Here is a 26966-nt window from a genome sequence, read left to right as displayed (position 1 = left end):
AAAAAAGAACACTGCGTGAAATCTGGGCTTTTAAAACCCCTTGTTTGGGGGTTGCTTTTCTAGTATATTCAATATGAAATATAATATTGTTTCTAACCAGTTATTGCATATTATAAAAGGGAATGTGCAATAACTGTATAGAGGCAATCATATATTTAAAAGCAGAAGTAAGGGCTTTATTGACTTAATTTGTTCTATTAATTGTCAGGATTATTTATTTATTTAAATATGTATTTATTTATTCACATGCTACTTCTTTAACTACTATTTTTTTATCATGTATTTTGATTACTGTGTGTGTGTTGTGTTTGAGCCTACATGCATCTGTGGAGTGTTACATGCACTGTTTCAAAGGCTGCATGGCACATTCGGCACAATGTGTGAATACAAATAAAGGCACTCTATTCTGTTCTAAACTTGACCCTGTTTCTCTTAAAGTTAACAGACTTGCTTTTAGCAAAAAGGATATAGGTCGTCATTTGATTATTTTATAGAAACATTTGGTTCAGTTTGAGGGACCTCAAAGAAAAGAGGAAGTCTCTCTTGTGTTAAATCACTTCAGGGCATAAAGGACATATTCTTTAAAGTACGAGAGAGGAAATACTAAGACAGGAAACAGCGCCTGCTCAGCCAAATGGTTTCAATTCTATCTCAAGTTAAGTTTTGTATCTATCACAAACTGAAAATAAATTAGGACAAAGGGGAACTGAAGGGCAGGGTTGTTGATGCTTTGACAAAATCAGTATGTGAGAAAGCATCAAAAACGTTGGAGATCAAATAAAAGATCAGCCAAGACCCATTACATGCACGAGCATCATGACTTCAAATCAGCTCATGTCCTCTAATAAGTCTCCTTCTCATTCATATTTTAGTCATCCTATCAAAAAGAAGGAATGATGAGGTCCAGATTGTGCAGCACATTCATGGCAATGACAGATACACCTCATTAACAAGCTGTTCATGGGAATTTAAAAATGGCTCCCTCTTCCTAGCTTTTTTTGTCTGCTGCCTTAAAACTTTTTTGAACACAGTAATATTTGGGAAACTGTTTTTCCCGTTTACATACCTTAAAGTGGACCTATCATGCTATATTTGAAACGTATATTGTAGGGCCATACCTATACAAAACATGTCTGTGAAGTTTTTTTTTCAAAATACCAAACAGTTCAGCCATTGTAGCCATGCCTCATATTGCTCATACCCCTCTTTTGAACCCCTGTTAGAGAAACGCAGATCTTGGGTCCTTAGCTTGAAAAAAAGAAAAGAAGAGGAGGCGGAGCTAATGCCTGATCAGAATTCTACCGGAGATAAAGTTAAATTCTGCTGTGATAAAACGCCATCCTGTTTAAACCACGTCAAGGATTATTTCTGAAACAGTACGGAGCTCAAATGCTTTTTCTCTTGCGGGTTTATCACAAGGTGAGTTCTTTTTTTATTTCCTGCTTTTTAAACACATGTGCTCTCTAGTACAGGTTAGCTCTGAGCGTTAGCGAGGCTTGCTAATGTAAACAAAGACGAGATTACGTCGAAAACACGTCAGGCATTGTTTCTGATAGCAACTTTCTGTGGGTCCGCTGCCGATTTGACGTCAGATCGGATGGAATCTGTATCCGCTCGTTGTACCCCCGTTTTTAAAAGATTTGGGTACGGAGGAAAAGAGAGAGGGTTTTATTTTCTGACGCTGCGTGAGTTCCCCGAAGCACCGGGGACACATATGTATGTATAAAAGACATCACAAAGTGCATTTTGCATGATAGGTCCCCTTTAACCTTATGTAACACCTTAAGTGCAACCCTGATGATGTTATCCATCAAGGGACTGACGGGCCAATTACTGTCAAATTTCATATTTCAAGAACGAACTTAAAGCGAAAAATGTGAAACCCTGAGAGGATGAAGTCAGGCCTGAGGTCAGACCCTGGTGGTACTCTACCTTCTGCCTCTGCTGGATGGAGGTCATGGCGTCTGGCTGGAACTCCAGCTTGTCTGTGCGACACAGTTTCCAATACAGGATGGAAATGATGACGATGACCACGAGGAGGGGAATCACCACGCCAATGACGATCCACGTGTTGGTGTTCTCAGCGTCGGAGGGGGAGGATGCCACCTTCTCCATGGCTACAGATCAAGAGATGGAGGAAGGGAAGGAGGGGTTTTATGGCATTCAACCCAAATATGCACCAGTGAGTCATTTTAATTGGTTCAATATTCTTTAGGCATATGGCTTTGTTGCCTTTAAGCCTGTAAACAAACTTGGGAATGCTAAGCTAAACAACAGAAGCTAAACATGCAGTATTGTTGGCGTGCTGCATTAATGCCAACCTTCATTAGTTTTAATTAACACTCATTTGGTCCCCTGGGAAAGAAGAACACAGTAGGCACAGGGACAGGACTCCCTGGAGGGGCTCTCATTAGGCCTTCATCCCTCTTGGTACAGCGTGTACAGGGGGAGGTAATTAGCTCAAAAGGGACTATACACACACAGAGGAACACATGGAGCCAGCAGTTAGCATGTTTATCATTTATAAGGAGCTTGTGAAAAATATATCCTTTTTTTTCTTTCATTGCATCCCTCTGTTTAAACTCCTCCTTAGCTCAGTTAAGTGCAACTAGTCCTTGAAAAGACCATTGGCTTTGTCATTTACATAAAAAGTGCAAAACAACATCTGACAAACTTTATTTGAACTCCATACCAGCACACAGGAAAGTGGCAGTAAGATGCTTGCAGACATGGAAGCTTGATTTCGATTGTCCATGTCAAGGGGCATCTTGGTAATCACCACATCGCCCTGCTGCCTTGGAACGGCCTTTATCTACTATGCAAGAAATACTCACGCTGTGCCAAAATGCCCTGGACGCGATATCCCAGGACGATGGCGGCCCTTTGAACGTCCAGGCTGTTGAGCAGGGCCGCTGTTTGATCTGCAGGCATCCTCTCACCACTGGGACCCTCCACAAAGTACACTATCTCCAAGGGATGGTCCGCACCCACCAGCCGGCTCGCACTAACAACCTGGGAAAGGGAAAGAGAAGGAAAGTAGTGTCATTTGTGTAATTACCTCTTTTTCTTTTAAGATGTACATATCCCTTTAAATCAATAACAGTTTCAATTATCTTTTTTAACAAATGTCTTACACCAAACAAGATGTAAGGCCAAGTATACAGTATTTATAATACTGTGCAGTCATCTATTTTATATACTGTTTATCCTATTCTATTTATATTTTGTTCTCACTATTTTTGCACTTTTGTATGTCTTAAGTATGTATGCTGCATTGTTGGAGGATCTACACCGTGCATATGACAAAGAAGCCTTTGAATCTTGATTCCATCTCTGAACCCTGTTACCAGCTCCTGAGTTGTTTGTATTATAATATTGGAGTGTGAATATTTCTGTAAGTGATCAAAGTGATTCCGTTTCCCATAATAAAAAACCAAGAAGAATGAATTGGTGAAATGATGCAGGAAAGTTTCTTTAGGTCCACTGTATATTGTGGATTCTTGTGGGAGAAAATCCTCAGGATACATTGTCTTGTGTGTGGAAAGGATGCCAGGTTGCTATGTAACTTGGCATCCATACATTTACACGGGGCAATTATCAGGGTTACTGACTACTAGTGACTCCACCACTCTTTAAAACTGTTGGCAGACATTACGGCATCTTATGTCATTTTCCAAACATAAACATATCCGGATGTAGAAAAAGTCTGAAGGACACTCAATAAATCTTTACTTATTCACATTGCTTAGGGAGAGGCTTTAAATCCTCAGTTAAAGGTCTTCATATGTCTGTTGATTCACTTTTACCCCCATGGTTAATCTTTTCTTAATACATCCACAACAAGGTGCAGACTAGTTGAGCTTCAGTTCAAATCTATAATTATTAACATTACTTGTGCAACTTGTTTTAACTTTAAAATTCTCATTCTCAATTCTCTGTAAATATTTTCTCTCTGCAGCATTTACGATCAATTCATGCTGCAAGCAAGCAACTGGAAAAGAGCTTCCAGTAATGAAAGATGAGGCACTGCACTCTCAATGGAATATCTGATGAAGGCCCCAAGTGTGCTTATTCCAATTAAAAATATGACTTTGTAATGGAGAGTGTGACGACTCACTTACAAGGGCAAACTTTAAAGTTAATTTTGTTTTCTGTGACAATAACCAGCATTTCCTATTTGGCAACCATACCTGTGTTTAAATCTATTATAAACTAGACAAGACAGTTCTCTGATGTGTTTTATTGTTATCATTTAGCTTATATTCAACAAAATAGAATCAGACTCCCATTGACTTACAAATACAAACTATCAGTCACAAGATTTGACATGGATGGAAATAATTTCATTCAATCTAACACGAAGGACTAAGGAAAAACACAATTACTTTGAAAAAACAGTGCCCATTTATTTTTCGTTCAGGTACAGACAAAATAAGTCAAATGTATTATTTATATCATATTGTATTTGTCTGTATCCTTTTGCATGATGTGCTGCTATTATTTGGATGTACAAACAACATCTGCATGCACTAATAAACAAACACAAATGATTAAAAAAGCACAATCATGATATATCAGCCTGCGTTCTGTATCCCTGTTTGAGTATTCATTGACGTGTGTGTGTGTGTGTGTGTGTGTGTGTGTGTGTGTGTGTGTGTGGTGTGTGTGTGTGTGTGTGTGTGTGTGTGTGTGTGTGTGTGTGTGTGTGTGTGTGTGTGTGTGTATGTGTGTGTGTGTGTGTGTGTGGTGTCTCCCTCTGGGTGCCCTGAGGCGCAGCACAGTCTCCTGTCTGCATTACAGGAAAGAGTAAAGCGCGGGTCATGGCTGGGCTGACACAGAAAAAGCGCTCGGGCAGGCCCTCTCATCCAGGGACTAATCCAGCCCACGCATGGTTACTAGAGTGGAAAGGCGGCAGCGGGGATGTGTGTGTTATTGAACAACCCATGATCCAAGCTCCTCTTTTATCTGCAGACTCATAAGGTATTCTCATAGGTGACAACTCCACACTGATACTGTCAGATGATTCTGTGTGTGTGTGTGTGTGTGTGTGTGTGTGTGTGTGTGTGTGTGTGTGTGTGTGTGTGTGTGTGTGTGTGTGTGTGTGTGTGTGTGTGTGTGTGTGTGTGTGTGTGTGTGTGTGTGTGTGTGTGTGTGCGCAATGGAGTGAGACAAAGGATTCTTCACATGTTCAGTCTACGTCACCAAAACTCTCATTATATGCAACAGACACTTACAGATGAGTGTCTTTGAAATGTAAAATAGGATAGAAAGAAAACAAACACATAGTATTGTTTCTCTGATACATATTCATCACTGGGAAATATATGATTTGAAAAGGATGCCAAAGCCTAAAATGTGAGATCTAATATTATCACAAAGACACACAGTAAAGGTTTACTACCAATACAAATCCTCTCTTTTACATGAAATGATCAGCTGTTTTGTGGAAACAACAACTAAGGAGACAAAAAGGTCAGGAAGAGTGAGGCAGCTACTCAGCCAAGGTTGACCCTCATCACTCTGACAGCCCCCCTGTTTGAAGTCCACCCTAAGTGCTCAGACTTCATGAGGTCAGCTCAACTACGCATCTCTCGCTTACCAAAACAAGTCTCCTCTCTCTCAGTGTTTGGCTTTACTTGCTCTTTTTATTTCTAAATATTTTACCCTCATCTGTCTTTGTATCTCCCCCTCCATAATATCTACCCTGACGACAACAACAACAACAACAACAACAACAACTCTTAATCATCACAACTGCAGGATACAGAAGGAGAAAGAGATAGAATAAATAATTGATTTGCTCTTAGCAGCTCAAGTAACAGGACCGGAGAAACGAGGAAGAGGAGAAAGAAACAAGGGGCTCGAGAGGTTGTGGTCTTTCGAGGGGCCAGCCCCTGTGATGAATGGGATGCTGTTGCTATGGAGACAGAGCCCTATCCTGTCCCCTCAGAGATGAGCCGAGCAGGTGCGGAGCGAACCCACAAAAGCTAGTGACTGATTAGTAAAGCAGTAGGGCGCTCGGAGGTTTCAAACGCTGCAGCGCTCACATAATGAGCCCTCAGTTCTCAGAGAGAGCTTGCATCAGGGAATCATGATGATATAAATGGCACAAGGAAGGGAGCTTTTTCAAGATTTAGCGAGTAATTCATTAACAAACTTCCTGTAAGAGAGTTTTGTGTAATGAGCACAACATTAAACAAGGAATTTATATTGTGTCATTTCCAAAGAAAAGACACTACCTTGACTGTCTCAACAATAATGTAGGGTTTAGTGTTGAGCCTGCCTGTAAGAGTGGACTTATGTACTTGTTTCACTTAGTTTCCTAATAATCAGACAATAATTTAAAATAGAGATATAGGCCCTCTTATCCTCATTTTCAGGTGCATATTAGTATTGTGTTCCTCTACTGCAGGGGTGCCCAACCTTTTTTGAACCGAGAGCTACTTTTAAAGTTGCCAGTCTGCCGAGATCTACCAGTCCAAATAGAGAGGCGTAGCCATTACTGACAGCCTACTACCAGGTAAATACACACTTCTACTTGTATAAAACTGACCTTCGTACGATTAATACTTCATAAAATACTGCAGATCCTTTATCTTACCTCTTTCTAATCTACACACATACAAGTATTTAACTGAAGTTACACAACAGTGTTGTTGATACAGAGTTGGAGTTTATTCACACGTCACTACAGTGGGTAATGTTTTCAAGAAGCATTGAACAGTGCTGCCACATATGACACAGGGAAAAAAGAAAAGACTCTGAACCCTTTCTTTGCCATTATATAAAAATAGTGTTGCTACAAAAGTATAAATGAGGCTTACTAATAAGACAACTCAGATCTGAAGCTACACAATAAAAAAGACAACATTTATAGAATCAAACCCTTTTTTTGTTGCATTTTAGTAGATTATAAAAATAAATGCCTTTAAAATAGGATGCAAGCAACACTAGTTTCTTAACCCGAATTGATAATAGACTATAATCAATTTAAACAGAACAGATCTTAATGTTTGCATTCTTATACCATTTTGTAAAATAATGAATAAATTCAAACAAACTAAAACTTACAGCTGATTAATAACGGTATCTAACTTGAGTTTTTATTATATCAAAAACCTGTTGAAATGCTGTTATTTTTACTGTCCCCCAAAAGCGCGTCGGCAGCCTCCAGGAAAGCTTCTTTCACAACTTCGCCATCTTTGAAAGACTTCATGTGTTTCTCAAGAACGTGACTGACACGATAAGATGCTCTGGTAGCAGCCTTGCTCTTGTTGTTGGGCCTGGTGAAAATGGACTGCTGTGCATTTAGCTGTCCTTTCAGGCCCCTCCCCTTTTGGAGCGTAGGGCAGAATTAGGAGGGAATTCCGTCTCGTAGCGTTTGTGCACTGTTTTGAAATGCCGCTCCTAAATTACCCTTCTTCGATAAAGCCACGCTCGCATTGTAGATGAGACAGATGGACTTTGAATTGGAATAGATACAAAAATAATCATCCTCCCACTCGGAGTGAGAATTATATATTTTGGGCTTTTTTGCTTCTGCCATAATTGCGGTCTTGTGTGTGTGCGGACTGTCACTCCTGTTGCCACGGACAACGTCACTGAAATACTGCTCAATGCCCACCAGTCACGCCCCGACACATGGGGTCTCGCCGGCCAATCACAAAGCTTTGATGCGTTCAAGTGCATTATTCTGGACAGGAAGATTATGTTACAGGAAATTAACGATACAACAGAATGTTGTTGTTCTATTTTTAGACACATCTCGCGATCGACTGGGAATCTCCCCGCGATCGACCGGTCGATCGCGATCGACTGGTTGGGCACCCCTGCTTTACTGTGACATGTTTACATGCTTTTGGGTTCAAAAAGCTCTTTATTGTTCTCTTACTGCCTGTGCTGCAGCACCTCTTTTCACCCTCTGTCTGAAACCAGAGCCCAGTCTGCTCTGATTGGTTAGTTGGCGGGCTGTGATTGGTCAACCGTCTAGAGATGTCCCATCCCTTAGCTCAGGGGTGGCCAACCCGCGGCTCTCGAGCCGCATGCGGCTCTTTGCCTAGTTTCATGCGGCTCTTCAGTTCATATCGAATTTTATATGTGTGAGTTTGGGGGAGAGACACTGACTCCTGACTAGTGTTGCACGGTGTACCGATACTTGAAAGGTACCGCGATACCCTGCCGTTAAAAACGTTACGATTCCTCCGTTTCATTAGTATCGGTACTTTAAGAATGACGGGGGAAAGTATTCCGGTGAGAAAGCGCCGTTTTAATACGAGCCGTGTGTGTTCAGCGCTCTGCTTCCACTCCCTGCACTGCAGCCGTGCCTGCAGTCCCGCCCCTCTCAAGCACGTTCTAAATCCCTCCCCTCTCTCGGCCACGGGCTAGCTGCCAGAGCATGTGAGAAAACGAGAAGCATGGCTGCAAGTGGGAGTACAACTGCCGCTGCGCCTCGGCTTGTTGACAAAAAAGACGCCAGAAGCGAAATTCTGATGTATTTTAGCTATATCTCTGACAGTGAGGGCAAGCCTACGGACACCACGAGGCCAAATGTATTAATTTGATTTAATACGAATTTTTGTCATTTATTTTATTTATTGTTCTCATTGTTTAAAAGTGTGTGTTATGGTTATGGTTCTGGTGTGAACTAAAGCACAATAATTACATTTAAGACTTTTTTTAAGAAAAATAATCGGAATCGCAATTCTTGACTTGGTATCGAAACCAAAAAAATGTTGGTATCGTGACAACGCTACTCCTGACAGTTAAACCTGATATTTAGTAGGTCTGTTAAGTATTGAATGCTGATAATTCTGACGTAATTTGGCCGGTCAAAGTTGTTTGGGCTTGGATAAAATCGCTCCGTTACTTTGGTCCTGTGTTACTTTCGTCCCGTGTTACTTTCGTCCCGGCTCTCCCTACGTGTGTATGTGTGGTGTCAGGTGTCAGTATGAGAGGATGACAGCGCGTCTACTTTTGATGTGGCCCAAGAGCCAATCACAATAATACCTGCAATGCAGTGAACCAATCACCTTTGAGGGGGGGAAAACCTATCGTTGATTAAACCCTATCCAGTGTTTCCCCTACCATTGTCTTGGAGGGGTGCTGCGGCCCGCCAACGGAGCCCCGCCAACGGAGCCCCGCCAACGGAGCCCCGCCAACGGAGCCCCGCCAACGGAGCCCCGCCAACGGAGCCCCGCCAACGGAGCCCCGCCAACGGAGCCACGCCAACGGAGCCCCGTGCCCCCCCCCTGAAATTCAAGGTGTTATATATATATATCATTTTTTTTTAAATATATATATAGCACCAAATTGCAAATAATCTATAACTACTGTCACTTTTCACATTGAACATGTGCTCTTTTATGAAATAAACTAAACGCTTTCATCTTAAGTTGTGGGTTTAGTGTTTTTGACCCTAAGAAACACTGATGCATTAATCAATAACAATAATACACAGCTCCTCTCTCTGCTCCAGAGGATTTAAAAAAGATATCCCAATGCCACAAAAATGCATCAGTGACGTGGTTGAAATCTTGTCTCCAGAAAACTAAAAACTGAAACAAGCGGTATCAGTGACTGTGTGTTTGATGTGGCTCTTTGCAGTAACATAGAACAAATGTGGCTCTTAACCTCTGACTGGTTGGCCACCCCTGCCTTAGCTGATCACATACAATGTAATGGAGCGCTTTTCAATACAATTGTTACCTAGTGATGTCACTATGTTAAAAATAAAGGAGTCCAATGGATGTGTTTCAGTGTGTGGGAGAGAAACTCCCTCTGGAGGGAACTTTGGGATTTTAGCCTTTGATGATTATTTACATGCACAAAAACCTTTATAACACACTACAGGGAAGTGAAAACCCCAAAGGCATAAAAAGGGCCTCTTTAATATCTCTTATATTTGACTTAGTTATGTTTTATTCAAGTGAAATGATTTCCGCTGGTTTCCTTTCCTCCCCAAACACTGATATTAAATGGCTAAACAATACAGTAATTACATTTCGGATGATGCTTGCTATATTTTGCTTTATATCGTCTACTAAGGCTATGCTACTGTGAATACAACCGCTAAGTACAGTGTTGAATACATGTAATTGTACAGTACCTGGACACTGCTGTTGCCTATAAGGGTGGCTCTCTTAACGCGTCTGATTAATCCCGTTGCCTCTCCGAGGAGCATGGCCACCCGGCGCTCCATGTTGGCTTGGAAGGTCCTCTCACTCACTTTCTGGTCCAGCACACCAATGAGCACTAAGCACAGAGATCATTCAGAGTATCACCACAAGGAGCCTTTAAGTTAAAGTAGATGAGATAACTTTAACTATGGCAAGAAGTGAAACCGTGATACCTGTTCTAACCCAGGTGGAGCGAAGCAAGTGGCTGGTGTTCAACTCTGGATAATGGAAAGCTGTTAGGAAAACAAAAATGATTTAAGAGATATTACAGTAACGGTGACTTATGACGAAGTGAAAGGAATTTAAATATAGAAAGACTGCATTGAGGTACTCACGCTCAGCAATCTGCAGTACAGGAAAGCCCATGTAATAGCTGAATTCCACCATTGTGAGCTTCATCAGGGCATTACTGACCTCTGACCCCATCAGGTAACCCCTGGAGACGCGCACAGTGAACGTTATGTCCACCGGCTGCCTCACTAGCCGCTGTTCCTGATTTTTTGGAGCTGCCATGGTGATGTTTATGATCTGAAACACAATTAGACGGAGATGTACCGTTCAGCAGACGAACAATTACTGAACAGAAAGTACAAAACATTTTCCATCCTGCGTGAGTCTCTTGGAAGTTTATTTGTCTCATAAAATAGTTTGAATGAAGTTCCCAATCTTGGAATGATTGGCTTCCGTGATCGGAGACTTGAATAGAAGATTGAGCAGTGTGGCTTTGGGGTACAGTTTGCTAGATTTGTATTAAACATTTCCAAGCTCCTGCAAATAAAGCTTGATTTAATCCTTACATTTATTATTATTATTCCAAATAAAAGACGGTAACACAGGCATCAGTGATTACCCAGAACTCTATTGAAACCAGCTAACCACATAGCCAAATAAGCTCTTTATTAGCAAACAGTAAGCTTCCTTAATACTCAACAACTAGAGCATGAACTCCTTAGAGTATGAGTATCCTAGTGAAGTATCATGGGGTTTTGTTGATGAGTGATACTAAGATTGAGAATCACTGGTGTGGAAAATGTAAAGTAGAGAAAGAGCTGAGTTTGAAGGTGCCTGAACCCTAGCCTGTGGTTATTACATCTGTGTAGGGACCAAAAACTGAGGTTGTGGATAAAGCTTGTAAAAAACGAGTGTCTGAAGGTGAAAAGGCCTCTCTTTTGTGTTGGAAGGAGTCCACTGAGGCGCTCTAGGCATGATATCAGGATGAGAACAGATAGAGAGAACCAGCAAATACAATGGGGAGCATGATAATTGGGCTACTTTTCTTACCAAACGAAATAATTCAGATCACAATATACTAGCTTTCTTTTGCTTTTGCAACCAATAACTTGCTTAAATCCAAAAGCTTTAGTAACAGTTTGTCATTCTATTTAGTGACAGACTGAGACTTAAAATCTTTTTTCTAAGTGACCTGGCTAAGATTGTTAAAATTACAAAATTATAATATGCTGAGATAAGCGCTGGGAGTGAACAGGAGTTTGGTTACATTTTTTTAAACTTCACTATTTCTTTGTGCTAGAGTGGTGACATCTTACATTGAAATGCTTAAATTAAATAAATATAAATAAATATAAATAAATAACTGCCCCTGGTTAATTAAGGTGCATATTCACTCACGTGCACTGTGAAGTTGGTTGACTCCTTTGAGCGCCGCCGCATTTCTGCAAAGGCCATGGTCAAGCCTTTCTCAATGCTTTCGCTGAAGTTGCAGTAGCGCACATCTATGGGAGCAGGAACAAACTGCAGCACTGCACAGAGTTGGGAAAAGGAGAGTTTAGATCAAGTTCAAGCTTAAAAACAACAGACAACTAAAGACAGCTTGTTAGAATTTACCTGTGTGGACTTGGTATTTACTGTCTGGTGTTGCCCAGTTGGGAGACACAGACAGGAAGCGGCGCCCAGACCTTCGCAGAGCGTTGATGACAGATATGGCTGTGTACACAACAGGACCAGAAACCACCCGAAACACAAACTTTGGTGGGGGGTCCACAACCTCCACAGACAAAGCAAGAAAAAATTACATAGACAAATCAGTCAGTCAGTCATTCAGTCAACCTACATGTGTTACATAAGCAGCTGATGTTTTTGAGAGGTCATTGTGTGCTTGTGGATCTTGATGTGACTACTCTTGTGGTTTGTTTATCACAGAACCACTGATAAAAAAACTCAGGAAGTGGTCTGCCTTAGTGGTTCAACTGCACCGCTGTAATGTACACACACATACACTTACACACATGTTAGGGCCTTTACTCCACAGTCAATCCAGAAGCATTTTAGTTTCTAATATGATCTCTTTTACATTATAATCTGCCTATGTTGCTTTTCATGTCTTTTTTAATTGACGAACAAAAACTAACATATTGCATGGTATTATATTAAAATGTAATTAAAATATTCTCTTAAAATAGATTTACCTGCAGCTCTACAGACTTGTTGAATTCCCCTTTCAGTATGTCTCTCACTTGAGATTTGGCATATCCAACTGTGGCTCCGAAAGGGAAACCTTTAGAAGAAAGCATAAGCATGGTACAATCCCATTACAATTTATAACAAATGTACATTTCAAATCCAAATAACAGATTTCCGCAACAATTTGGACTCATCATACATGTGGATTACACAAATGCAATTTTTGTAATATAACAGAAAGCATAATTAAAAGTCCAACGTACCAATTTTAACTAAATAAGCAGGCCTCTCGAGGTTGCAGAGATACTGTCGAGATGTTGGTGTTGTAGTTGGGGCCTTTGTGGTGACAGAAGGGATGTTGACACTGGTTGAGGCTTCTGTGGTGGCAGGATCTCCAGTCGAGGCTTGATGGGAAGTAATGGTGGCAGTTGGGGTCGTGGGTGCAGCAGAAACTGTATTAGCTTCACTGCTAGTTGAGATCAAGGTCATTGTGGCTGTGATGTCAACTCCATTTTCAGTCACCCCCTGATCCCCCAACAGGACTGAAGGGACCAAAGTGAAATTGGGTGTGGGTTCAGTTGACTCTAACGTGATGTTGAGAGTTTGTTCGGTTGTAAAAGGAGAGTCTTGGGGAGTTAATTCTGTTGTACCCTCTGTAGTGTTGGCAGCAGGGTCAGTGGGAACAGGGGAGAAGGCTATAGTTGCAGTTAAGACAAAACTGGTGTTAATGGTTTCTGATGGGTACGGCTCTGTAACAAACCAATGGACATCTGTCAGAGAGGAGGGAGACATTACATCATCTGGCAGCAGAGGCGTTGTACTGGGTAACATGGATTCTGTTAGGCCAACAGTTGGAGATTGTGCAGGCCAAACGGTGGTAGACTCGCCACCCCAGACCAAAGAGGGATCAAAGAAGTGGCTTGGGGTTATGGAAGGATCTAGAAACGGCTCAGAGGCATTGACCAGCTGAGGACTCTGCTCTGTGGTTGGTGCTGGGGTTGAGTCATTTTGAGGCTCAAATCCTGACAGGTCACCAGAGAACTCATCCTCAGTTAATTTGGTATCATTGGTGATGCTGCTTCTGGGTGTGAGTTCTGTAGGGCTGATGGAAACCACGGTAACGTTCCCTTTGTGTTCAGCTCCCGCGTCTGAACTGTTCTCCTTGGTCAACTGAGTGGTGTAATACTCCAAGCTGTTCATGTCGGGCAACAGGACATCTGTCGGTTGAATCGTGAAAGTATCGCCCCAATATACGTCCGATGCGTCGGGTATATCGCTGTTTGCGGAAGGAGTAGGGTCCAGTGTGTCTTGAATTGTAGATGACGAAGAAGAAGGATGTATGGATTTAAATGGGACAATGGTATGGTACGCTGTCGTGAAGCTGGACGATGGTGAGACGTGAAGAGGATTCAAGGACGAAGGAAATATGCCGACTCTTGAAGGAAACGATGTGTCATAGCTTTCTGTGTAGTCCTCTAGATCATACGAGTCAGCGGGCACCTTGGTGACCAGAGCGTAGTCCTCCCCATCTGCGTTTAGGTATGACATCGTCTCCAAGTAGTCCCCAGACCCCCAGTCGAAGTCCATGGTGTTGGTGGGGTAGAATTCCTCCGGAGAGATCTCAGTGGGTTCAGATGAAGGAGACGCAAGGTGTGGGGCGATGAAAGGCACATTGTAGCCGGGGGCCAGAACCTCATCTGGGTTGGGTAGCGTGTTAATGTCACGTGTCGGTCCGCTCTCCTCTAAGGGGGAACTACTGGGGCTCAGCTGGTTCACATCCAGTATTTTACTATCGTCTGCCACAAAGTCAGGGAAGGCCAGTTTAAGGGGCTCGAGAGGCTGAGCAGGAAATGAAGTCATGATTTCCAGTGTTTGCTCTGATGGACCATCCTGCTGCTTGCTGAAGGTTTCTTTCTGCTTGGAATTAAGACCGAGCTGACGTGGTGTCGACCTTGTGAGAGCAGAGGGGCTTAATGACGCTGTGGATATATTCGACTGAGGCTGAGCGAGAGAGGAGGATTGTTTGGCCGACTTTGTGCTGGCCAGCTTCCTGTCCGAAGAGAGTTTAGCTGGTGATTCAAATTGCGAACTAGACCCCAATACGGGTTCCGAGGGGCTTAATGAGGGACTGGAAAGAGGGTGTGGTTCTTCTCCAATGAGGTCACTTGCTGTGAAGGATTTCTCAGAAGTAACACGTCCCCATGAAAAACGTGACACTCCACCAGTTCTAACTTCATGGTTTGGTTCAGAAATGGATGGCAGGGTACCAGGTGAGTCTGGGCTCTCAAAGGCAGTGTGATGTGAGGCTGGTAAGGCCAATGGTTGGAACCCTGTTGAACTTGGAACATGTCCAAGAAATCCCATAGGATGTTGTGTGGAGTCCAAGAGAGACTCATCTGCAGAGGAACAAAGGGAATGCTTTAGTTAAGTATTGAAGGAATAAAGAGCCTACATTCCATTGAAAAAAACAAGTACATTTCAAGGATAAGGGCAAGACTGAACCAAATTGGGCTGATTCTATTAAATGTTATCGTTCACACACTCAATATGATTGACTTGATTTACAATTTAGGGGCCAGAACTTGGCAATCTAATTTCCATTTATCTTTTGGGTGTCAATTATCAAGAATAGTAGCTTTTACAAATGATTCAAGCAACTTTCTTTATGTGACTCTAATCAATTCTAAAGGTGTCAAATTGTTGAACTGAGCTAGGATGACACATATGGCTTTGCATAGCATACAGGCAAACACTTCACCCTGCGTTATGTTCTATACAAAACTGGACATAAAGAATAATGCCATTACATCAATAGGATAGCTTTAGTTAGAAAATGGTTCCGTGAAAGACAAAAATAACCATTGATTTCTGAGGAAATAACTAAATATATTGGATGTGCTCACAAGGACTTCTCATCTCAAATGAGTAATTGTAACACTTCACCTGTGCAGCAGAGGTCACAGTCATACACAGACTATAAATAGACACTGCATCAAATCTGTAGAACCCGTGTTGCGTTTAGGAGGTTATATTTAGCCTTGGCCTATATTAAGTGAACAATAATCAATACTATATTGACGGATGGTTTATAAACAACAATTAAGTAATTAAGGTCGGTTTACCAGAACACATTAGTTATATAGCCGGCTCATTTGACTGTATATGACAGCATCGGTCTTCAAAGTGTACTAGTTTACTTTGTGATTGTTAAAAACATGATCAAGGCCCCTTTTTACTAGTCAAACTAATGTACAATTTTCTAAAGTTGATGTAAAACGGAACCACTAACCCTGAGAGTAATTCATGATTAGATCAGCGAGTAAGAAAAGATTCTCATAAAAAAAGACCATGCCAGGCTGAATTTGTGATATCATAATAAAACCCAACAATGACTGTTTCCTCCTTTAACAGTTTTGAACTACGGGAATATTCTGACACGCTTGCCCTGCACTGACCATGCTGCAAAACGAATGAGTGGTTGTTCTGGCTCAGCACCTCGATGACCTGTGCTTTTTAGCGATGTACTCCAGGGAGATCGTCTCCTATCCTCCTATTATTATTATTATTATTATTATTATCATTATTATTTTAAAAAAATGTCTTGATTTTATTTTTGACTTTATTAATCTGTGTGAATCTGTGCTGTCCTGTTTTTCACACTTACCCTGTTGCTGCTTGTACAACTGAATTTCCCCACGGGGATTAATAAAGGTCCATCTTATCTTATCCTTTTTTACGGTACCTGACCTTGGAGTGATGGATGGGCAGTTTTCAGCTCGTCAGGAGGAAACTCTACCTCTTATACACAATATTAAAATCCTTTAGGGGGACATTAGACCTGTCAAATCGTAGGAATGGCAAATGTGGCTTATGTAATACATTTCTGACTGAATTTGAGTGCCAGGTGGCTTTCTCTCCATGTTGCGTAACATGGTGTAACATGCATGATTTAATTTGGGAAGTGCCTTGATAACTCTGCACGGGTCTAAGATATGCAAGGAATGCAACATGAGGTGAAGGCAGAGAATAGTTATTACATTATTCATAGTAATAGACTTTTTAACAGTTACATGAAGCTGAATAACTTTGCATCTTTTATATGCGTAAATGTGTTTAAAGTTTTATGATTCTACTGGAAGAAACCTTTACGTATAACAAAGGAGAAAGTATCTTATTGTTATTGGGGTTATAGGTAATCAAAAATAACCATAATGTGTGCATACAATCATAAATAGACCACATCAACGAAAAACAACTGGTAAATAAGCTTGGTGCAAACGGCATGTCTTGGATTTGTGCCTGAAAGCGTGTCTTAAACAGAGCTAGACTTTACTATTGCTGTTGCCTTAAGCAAGCTACCAACAGCCTGACATAGTGACCCAGCAGCTGCTCTTTGTAGCGCACAGAGGCTCTGCAGAATCCTACACTCTTGACAATAGTCGCAGAATCAGCTGAGGGAGAAGACTATTTTTAACACTGGGAGCACAGACCAGATCTCTTATAAAAAGCATCAAAATAAAAAAAAGAATATATTTCTTGAGAGTCATCTTCAATTTACTGCATGGCTTTGTACAGCAAGACTTCCTCTGGCTTGGCCCAGGAGAAAACTCCCAACTTAATTATAACCTACTAAAGTACCTTAATTGAGTCAGTATGGTAATATAACAGAGTCCTTTGGAAAAAAGTTGGAAAGGAAAAGGCAAGAGTTCTCTAGTCTAGTGTGTGCTGCACGTTTCCAAACAACCACACAGCTCTTTGTCTGCTGTGCCAAGTGTTTGAACCCCGCACAGCTGGACAGATGCACGCACACACACACACACACACACACACACACACACACACACACACACACACACACACACACACACACACACACACACACACACACACACACACACACACACACACACACACACACACACACACACACACACACACACACACAGCTCACTCTGAGTAGACCACATTATGTTCTTAATCATAAATAAGATCATTTAGTTGCCTGTTCCATTTATTTAAGGCTTAGTCGTGATCTGTGAAGTCTTATATAGGTAATCTTGAAATGTAAAAAAATACTTTGCAAACTGGAATCATAAGCACATCTGTGTCAGTCCAAGCGCAGTATGGACAAAAGTGTGTGTCGTATATTTGGATGTGCTGGTTCTTTTTTGACTAAAACATAAACATTACACTGCTCAACTGTGTATGTCTTGTTCCATTTAGCTGTCAAACAACAAAATATACATTTTATAGGGCTGCAGATATAAAAAAAGAACTGATAAATACCATACAGACTAGCTTTGCAGGAGACCATGTTTGTCTGAAAAACATGCTGACGTTTGAGGTCATACTGTGGAACATGACCCCAAAATGTCACCTCATCTCAGCACATCGTACAGCGACGACAAACAAATACATGTATTGTCACATTGAGGACAATTAAACATGCATGAATTGGTGGCAAAACATCTAGCTAACTAAGACCAATACTATTATTGTGAAGTGTGTAATGACAGCAGCGCTAACTGTACTGAAAATGGACGATTTTGATGATGAGGATAATGATGATAAGGATTGCTACAGATAAAGAACCAATAATCAAAATGAAGAACAATCCTTGCGGTAGTTTATTTTCAGCTTCGTGAGGTTCAATTTCTAGTATTATGTCAAATGATGTTCGTAGAAACTACGAAAGACTTGGCTGTTTATTCTTAATAATTAAGCAGGCATCAATAACTCAAGGCTAATCCTAGATGATGACAGTGACAGACAGCAGCCAGGCACAAGTGAGAGCGGACTAAATTAGAGCTGACGTTACAAGTAGAAATTGAGGAAGGCCTTTAGGACTAAGCAGCGCTGCCACCTGTCCCTCGAAACACGAGTGTGTCACACTTGGATGGCCCCTCATTGTTTGGCCTGTCTGTGGGACTGCTGAGGGACACCTCTACATCAGGTTTAGAGAGCATTGATGTACAGTGCCGGACAGTGGCAGAGTCCAACTAGTGCTCGTCCAGATGGCCACCTTTTTCTCTTTCTGGAATATGTGAATCATTTGCTCAAAAGATCCTAATTTCACCGCCGAAAAAACTCATTACAGAAACGGGGTGAGGCTGTTTTAGGAATCATCAAAAGTGAGAAATGGAATCATCTAGTTTTTAAAGATTTGAACAAGCGGCTTCAACCTAAAATATTATCCCAATTCCTCACAAAAATGTTACAATACTTCGTCTTATTACTCTGACGACACTGAAAAACGAATGCAGTGAGATTCTCATTTATTCATTACATGAAACATCCCAGGCTAATGAGATTCCACTTCCATTCATCAGGCCTTGATGTGTCTTTGAGCCTCGACTAAACTAATGAATAGCTGCCTTGTACACGCTCTGAACTAAATTAGCATTTGGCCAAATTAACAAGTTAGGGGTTAGGGTTAGGGTTAGGGTTAGGGTTAGGGTTAGGGTTAGGGTTAGGGTTAGGGTTAGGGTTAGGGTTAGGGTTAGGGTTAGGGTTAGGGTTAGGGTTAGGGTTAGGGTTAGGGTTAGCGCATACTACAAGGTTGTAGTATATTTACTCCGGGGCTTTTTTACTATGTGCTGTTTATAAACAGCTAGGTTTGTAATTGTGTTATTGGGAAAATACTGAATGTACTCTTCCAATATCAGAGTAGCACATGATAACAAGGCCCTACGTAGCTGTGTACGTAACAGGATGTATGATTACCTAGAAGAGTGTCAGGACACTGTTTTAGGCATATGATATGTGACAACGATTAACATGATGATTCAGTCTCTTTGGAGATAGACATATGACTGTCATGTTTATTGTTTACGCAGGCCTTAGCTAATCTGAACTAAACATTGAATACTGCTTTGAACAGGTATTCCTCCATCTTGTGACTGTAACACCCTCTCTTGTATATAAGCATGTCAAGGACACTGTTCTGGGAACATTTGTCCCATGCAGCTCTGTATGTGATGACTACTTCCATTCTTGCAAGGATAATAAATACATGTATCCTGATATTGAAGATCAAGCCGGTGACGACGAGTGATATTTTCTTAGCAGTTATTATAGTAAATCTTGCAGATTATGCAGTGCAGTGACTGGCATGTATGTGGAAGCAGTGAGTGTGTTCGTTTTTACCTTTGCTGTTCTCTAAAAGGTGGTGTGGAGCATCTTTGGTCATTATTGAAACATTTCCATCTATATCAGCTGATTCAGAGAAAACCAAACTGTGCATGTTTGAGCAGATGAGGACACAACGAAATGCCCTTCTTGTAGCTTGGTTGGTTTGTTCTGTAGCTTGGCTGGTTTTATACATCTTGTAATTGTAGACTTGGATTACTGCCAGCAATCATGTAAAAAGGATTCCTACAAGAGAGGGATTATTACTGCGGCTGGCTGATGTGATGTTCTTTTACAAAATGACCACGATAAAAGAGACAGAACAGAGTGGGAGACAGAGGAGAGACAGGCCTGAAGGCACACAAGTTCACCCATCTGAAATAGCACTAACCCATTTACCCAGGATGGATATTGGAAAACTCTTATGAGATCATATTATGGAGCTCTCCACTAACCTCAATATGTGTTGAGTTTTGAGAAAATCTCTTACCGAGGCCCAGTGTGTGTGAACAAATCGCTTATTGCACATTAAAGCGAAGGTGGGTGATGTATTTGAGAAATCTTTGTAGTTAAATTCTGTGAAATACACTCCAAACATCCAAATAACAATCAGACAAATGAAATGTCTGGAAGAATCCTACAAGCTGCTAGCTTGACAGCTGCATGTGTATTATATGTTCTACTCTTTATATAGTCTATAGTTTTACTGTATCACCAGCCATGGGTTTTTTTTTACATTTAAAATGATACTTTTGGGGGACTAGCTTCGGAGAGAGGCCTGGAGAAACAGGCGGTCGGTTTTGCCAACTCAGTTTCTAGATTTCTTTATAAGCTTCGGCTGTTATCTGTTTTCATTTGAAAAGAGTTGTCAACTTGTTTTCTGAATGGATCATTTTAATATCCAGCTTACTGTGTGTGGCTACTCCAGTGTAACCTAACCTAAGCTTAGGATGTAAGAAGAAGAATGATAGATTATTAATATTATTATAATAAATGTTTTTGTTTTCTTATCGTGCAATCTTTCTATCATTGGCACATTTGTTTGTCTTGAATTCAACCTTTAGAAAATGCAAATAGTATGTTTCGTAAAGGACACTCAGAGTGGGGGGGGGTTGTTTAGCTTTCTCAAATGAAACAATGTGTTTAGATTCATTTCAAATTAGAAACATTGAATGACTTGCTTTGTGCATTGCTTTTTTTGCAGTGCGCCTCGTTCTTGTTTGTATGTTAATCATTGTCCAAATGTTACTTCAGGACTACAGCAATGACAACGTTTCTTTATTGAAATTAATCAAGTTTAAAAAAAATCCTGTGCTCTTTGTGTAAAATCTCACAGTAAACTTTAAACATATTGAAAACTGAGACTGGATAACAACAAGAATACTTTGAATTAATGCAGATAATAGCATCTTAAACAAAGCCTGCAACAACTAACACAAACAGATATAAATCCTCCAAGTAAGATACAATTATTGAAGTGACTGTTATTTTGTATATATTGATTGTTGTGTTTTTATTTAGGTCTTAATGTGTGCGCATGTATAAATGTGTCTTTGACTGTGTATATACATATTTGCACACATATTTTGATATTTTGTATTCTATATACATTGTTTTTATATTCGGGATTGTGGGAAACAGTATTTCGATCTCTCTGTCCGTACCATAGGTCTGTACACACAAACTGGAAGATTGACATTAAAGTTGACTTTGACTGACTTGATTTTGTCTTTGCTGCTCTTTCATGACTACTGATTCAAAGTTGATAAAAATAGTTAACATCAAAATACTTTATGTCTCGCATCAGATCATAGAAAAATATCTTCTACTCGACCAGACCCTGCCCTCACTGATAGAGGAATAGAAAACAAGGCAGCAGCCTAACCTGATAAGTGAATTATTAGGGCATGTGAAAACTGAGGGACAAAATTGTTGTGTTCACAGCAATTTTTTCAGAAAAGGACATTAATGTTTTGTCTCCATCTGCTTGGAGACAAAACATTAACCACAAGCATGTAGTTGGCCTGGGTGAAGCCCAAATATGTTATTCTTGGTGAATGGATGAGCAAAAGGTGAGCTGTATAGATCCCAGTCCAAACAAATTACACATACACAGAGAAACACAACATGAGGTCCAATTGAGTTGTTAAACACTGATATTCAGGTTTTTTTTCACAAGAACCAGCCTACCTTAATTTAGGAATACGGTTTCCATGGCAGGCAAACAACAAGTTTGAGCCAAGCAGCTGTGAAACTCAGATGTGCGCTCATGTGCACATGCACCCACCACACAGTAGTAATGCACCCAAGCACACATACACCCATGTATGTGGAGAAACCTGAGATACCAATTACAGAGCCCTCTAATGATATCATTTCCTATGTTTGCCAGACTGCTCATTGCTTGAACAAAAAGCAATTTAATGGTTGTGTAATTTGGAGAAGAAAGCGTATTTCGGTATTAATGCTAGCTAACTACAACCCACACATGGTTCTGTTTTCCGCTAAGCCCCTTGCGTGACTGGCTCTTTTCAGTTGGCAGGAGCTGCGTACGCTGAGTGCAGTCGAACAATCTAGATATGGCCGTGTTGACATTTGGTTTATCGGGGAAGCTTTTAAGATGAGAAAGATTCCATTGTTTTCATCAGTGCAGTTCAATTAGATCAAGGAGCCCCCACAGAAGAAAAAAAATCATAAGGGGTGAGTTTATTATTTAAACTAAAACCGGTTGCTTCCGGGATGGTCAATGTAGCCTACATCTAACAGAGAAAGTTTAGAGAACAGATTTAAAATCATATAAATAGAATTTAGGTTTCAACGCTAATCCAAATCCTAAATTTGAGCTCAACATAACGTGTTGTAGATGGAGAGGTTGCTAACATTTACCGTGAGTTAATTTCGAGGTGAATCGGCTAAAAGTGAGCATGAGAATGGAGACCTGACTGAGGTCATGTCTGCACTTCATCAAATATTCATGTGACCCTTGTTTTGTTTTCCTGAGGGCCTACTTTTTAAGATAAGAGAAGAAGGGGAGAGTGAAAAGAGGGGGAGCAGGATATAAGGGGGAGTGGAGTAGTACTATTGAGAAAGAGGAAGAGAGGTTACAGAGGGAGAGTGAGAGAATCTGAAAAGTGACTTTATGAAACATTTTCAGCGAGTCTTCTGGGATTTATTTGATGTCGGGGCTACTGCCATAAACAGATTTACGGATTTAATAACTTAAGTTTATGAAAGCAGAATCACTCAAACCCAACATTCACAGCCACTTTATAATATGTTGATGTTGCAATGCTGGTGTGACCTTTTTTCAGAAATTACACAAAAACACACGCACAGTGTGGGTACACTCCTTCGCTTTCTGCAGTCCGGATTTCTTGGAAAGACAGGAAGGCAAAGACTTGTAACCAGAGAGGCCCAGAGGACCGTGTCACTCAGCACCCTCCTCGACTTCTCCTCTCAGAACAAACACTGTCTACTGGGCAAGTTTCATCTCTGTGTGATATGTGAGCAGAAACACGGGAAATCTCCGAGCAGAGTCTTGCGACATACTGACTGTCAGGTTTTGCTGTGATGTTGTAAAGAAAAAAGATGTTTGGCCTGAAGTAGCCAAAAAGAGGCCTGGCAGAACGGCACCATCTGCTCTGAACAAATATATAAATAATCAGCTGCAGTTCATCGGAGCACTTAGAGATTTGGGTTCAGCACAATATGGCCTCAATGTTGATCCCAACACCGTTAGTTAGAAACTCACAGCACAGTCAGGACATTTTAGTCGTAATAACTAAAGCTTACCGAGGGATTATGTTGTGTACAACCAACTTTGGTCAAGAGAGATGTTTCTATTCAGTTCTCAGTAGTGTCTAAAAAATGTTTAATAACTTATTTTAGATTATTTCCCCCTAAAACCTTAATAAATAGGTATTTCATTAGCCAATGTGACTGTCTATTGAACTAGAGACATATTGTATCACAAAATGTAAAGAAAAGCTAAACTTTATACTTATTGGTAAGTTTGTCTGGAAAAACAAACCAACAAAAATCTCTGAGTAACTGGTCCCTGATTAAAATAAGATTGTTGTTCGAGACAATATTCATGCTACGTTTGGACACTCGTATGATGCTGAAACTGCAGTGGAAAATTGCCTCAAAAAAAGGGTACACAAAACCACTAACAGATGTGCATTCACCGGCCCCCCCCACCCCCATGGTACCTTCACATCACAAGCCACCAGTAAGATGACGGTAAAAGGGGACAACTGGAAAAAATTAAGCAAATGACTACAGCCATCCTCCGTTATAAAATAACTTGTATCTATATCGAATGGACACCGGTAATTATGTTGAAGAATGCCATAACAGCTCATTATTTATTAATCAACCTATATCTATTTATTTGATTCATCTTAGAACTGTCAATCGCATCTGTAAGCTATGGAGAAACATTAACGGCTTTTAAAAGAATTGCTCATTTGGTTATGACCTTCTTGTAAAGGCAGATATATGAACACTTTGTGTATGCAAAGTTGATCAGGAGAGGACTTATTGCCAACAATGCAATTGCAAGGATTTTCCTTATTTTTATTTATATAATTTGTATCTGTATATTGTGAAGAAGGCATAACGATTTAATACAAAGTTGGTCACATAAAAGAGTTGATTTTAAAATGTCTGCTTGATATCACAAACCAGTCCTTGTCCAGCAGAGCAGCGTCCACACTGCCAGATCACTCTGGAGAGGTCAGTGGGTAAAGAGACGGGGTCAGCCATGGGCTCTTTTCCAAAATATATTTCTGGTCAAGCTGCAGGCCTGGAGAGAGCCACTGTTTGACTTTTGATAGCTTCTACCCATTGATCTGCAACTGGCTCCCAGCTCTAATGAATAATGAATGGCCATATTGTCATCCCACACGGATCACATTTCACATGGCGACTGACTGCACTGGTGATCAGCCAGGACTCTGCTGGGTTCAACTCGCCAGCTACTGCAGTGCAGATGGAGCCAAATTGCATTGGCGTTTTCACATATAAAGCTTACAATTATAAGCTATACATTTGTTATGATCTCAGGTTTAAGATCTAGGGTGTAGATGTGGAACTATTTCTTTAACTGAAAGTTGAGCAGAGAAGCAGGGAAATATAAAAAAGAGGGAAATTACTGTATGATGTCGGATCTGGAGGAACAATTATACGGAGGTCGCCACGCTCTATTTGACCTAGAAACTATAAAGATTGCTTTTCAGAGTCTGTGAGAAGAAAGCTGTGTGACTGGTGCTTTCACTGCTGAATACAACCATGGATACTCAGTTATCTGTCATCCAGTGCATGAATTAAAGTGAGCCGTAAAGCAATTGGTGAAGATAATGAGCACCTCCTGTCATACAATATAACTTACTTCTAAGGCATTCTGGGGGAAGACTTTTACAAAAATGTCGAGGGTTTTATAGGTTCTTATAAGATCCTTAGCTATGATATATGAGTGATGCAGTTACATCTAGGTTTTAAGGAGCAATCATGTCCCAAATGAAACAGCTTAATTAACTTAGATCTGTGTATATGATACTGATTCAACAGTCAGAAAAACAGTGCCAAATTCTTGCCAGTGAACCACTTATCTTTGCGGAATACCAAATAAAATTCGATTTCATTTTCATTTAATGCGAAATAAGCATGAGAACACATTTGTTTACATTTGATGGATGTGTAAAAAGATGCAGAAGTGGACGATACAGAGAAAAAGAGTTAAACAATCAACAGTAAGGTGTAGTATTGAGGTCTGTTATGCTAACGGTACTAGGACATGTTCTGTTCGTACTGTATTTAAATATACTGTAGAGATTCATGCTATCGTTTTACACATTAACAGCCTTCATTTGAAACAGGTGAAACTTTACAAACATCGGACTCATATTATAGTGTTCTATTTTTTGATCCCTTCATGTTCCCAGTAAGCAGCAATCATTTAGAGAGCTTAAAACAGGCTAATTGAGAACAGCGTGCAGCTCTCTTAAAACTGTACAATCCATGGCTGATAAATGTTCGCTCTTGTGATGCGGTGGTTTGCAGTCGGCCACAGAGAAACTGTCTATGACAAGCTCCTCAAAGTGTTGCATCTAGAGCGATCATCCAAACCACAAAGAAATATAAATAAAACACGCCTCTGCTTTGCCAGAAGATATACTTTCCATAAGAGATGAGGACACTTTGATTTGAAGTACTCCTACGTAAATGCAGATCATTAAGGGCAGCAACATGTGTTTTAACTTTATTCTTTCCCCCATTCTATGAACTGGATAAGTTGTTAGGTAAAAAATAAGATCATTTACAAAGTATATGGTATGTGACACCAGGCATTTTTTTCTTATGTTTGGGATATGAAAAAATATCTTGTTCAAGCTTTATTGTACAACCGTCACCACATTTTTAATTATTTCCAAGTTTCGTCTTGACAGTGTGTTATACTGTCAAGACGAAACATGGAAATAATGAAAAAATTATGTTAATTTCCTCAGAGCAAAACATGTCTAGGGGTTGTCTTACACGGTCCTCATTAAAGGTGGGGTAGGTAATAATAATAATAATGGATTACATTTTTAATTAGAGAGCTTTTACAGGTGCTCAAAGCGCTTTACAATGACATATTACACACACAAATGCGGGTAGAGTGTCTTGCCCAAGGACACGAACTGGAGTTCACCAACGCCCCTTGATCTGCCAAAACCGCCTGTAAGTTTGAGAAACCGGCTCGAGATACACTTTTTCCATGGAATGCTCTTAACATCCCGATAGCAATGAATATCTGAAGTGCTTTGACAAAAAATCCATTAAAAAAATGTCATCTGTGGAAGCCGTAGTACTGTAAAAAGCACGACCAATCATATTAGCCGGCCCGGCTAAAATAACTGGATGGCCTACCTGCCTGTCAGCTTTCCATCTGTGCACAAACTTATCTCGTGCCCTCATTGGTCATGTGCGCGTTCGTGTGTGTTGGAGGAGGGGCTCTGTAAGGAAGTGGCAGATTTGTTCCGGCTGTGTATTTTCAAATTCTAGCGCACTCGAGCTGGTTTCTCCAAAATTAGCTACCCCACCTTTAATGCATTAAACTGAAGAAATGTTGGTGGTCATTCCATTCAAAAAGTTGTGAATGGAGGGAGAGTTTTAAGATTGACTTATTCCTGGTTTCCTGCACAAGGCTTTCACCCCAGCATTTACTACATAATCCTATTACAACACGATATCAAGAGA

General features: G+C 40.6%; 1 protein-coding gene across 7 annotated transcripts in view; it reads right to left on the bottom strand.

The window, feature by feature from the left end:
- si:ch211-1e14.1 (UPF0606 protein KIAA1549) overlaps positions 1 to 26966 on the bottom strand; it is a 53329-nt gene that overhangs the window by 20830 nt on the left and 5533 nt on the right. For all 7 annotated transcript variants that reach the window (XM_034223370.1, XM_034223369.1, XM_034223373.1 and 4 more), the window contains 9 exons: positions 12860 to 14992; positions 12602 to 12690; positions 12021 to 12180; positions 11805 to 11935; positions 10511 to 10703; positions 10349 to 10408; positions 10106 to 10251; positions 2835 to 3012; positions 1933 to 2117 (listed from right to left, as the gene is read on the bottom strand). In XM_034223370.1, the coding sequence (XP_034079261.1) occupies positions 1933 to 2117; positions 2835 to 3012; positions 10106 to 10251; positions 10349 to 10408; positions 10511 to 10703; positions 11805 to 11935; positions 12021 to 12180; positions 12602 to 12690; positions 12860 to 14992 (3275 nt within the window). The remainder of the gene's footprint in view (positions 1 to 1932; positions 2118 to 2834; positions 3013 to 10105; positions 10252 to 10348; positions 10409 to 10510; positions 10704 to 11804; positions 11936 to 12020; positions 12181 to 12601; positions 12691 to 12859; positions 14993 to 26966) is intronic.

Source organism: Gymnodraco acuticeps, unplaced genomic scaffold (assembly GCF_902827175.1).
Source record: "Gymnodraco acuticeps unplaced genomic scaffold, fGymAcu1.1, whole genome shotgun sequence".
NCBI classification, from domain to species: domain Eukaryota; kingdom Metazoa; phylum Chordata; class Actinopteri; order Perciformes; family Bathydraconidae; genus Gymnodraco; species Gymnodraco acuticeps.
This window is presented reverse-complemented; position numbering and strand designations above follow the sequence as displayed.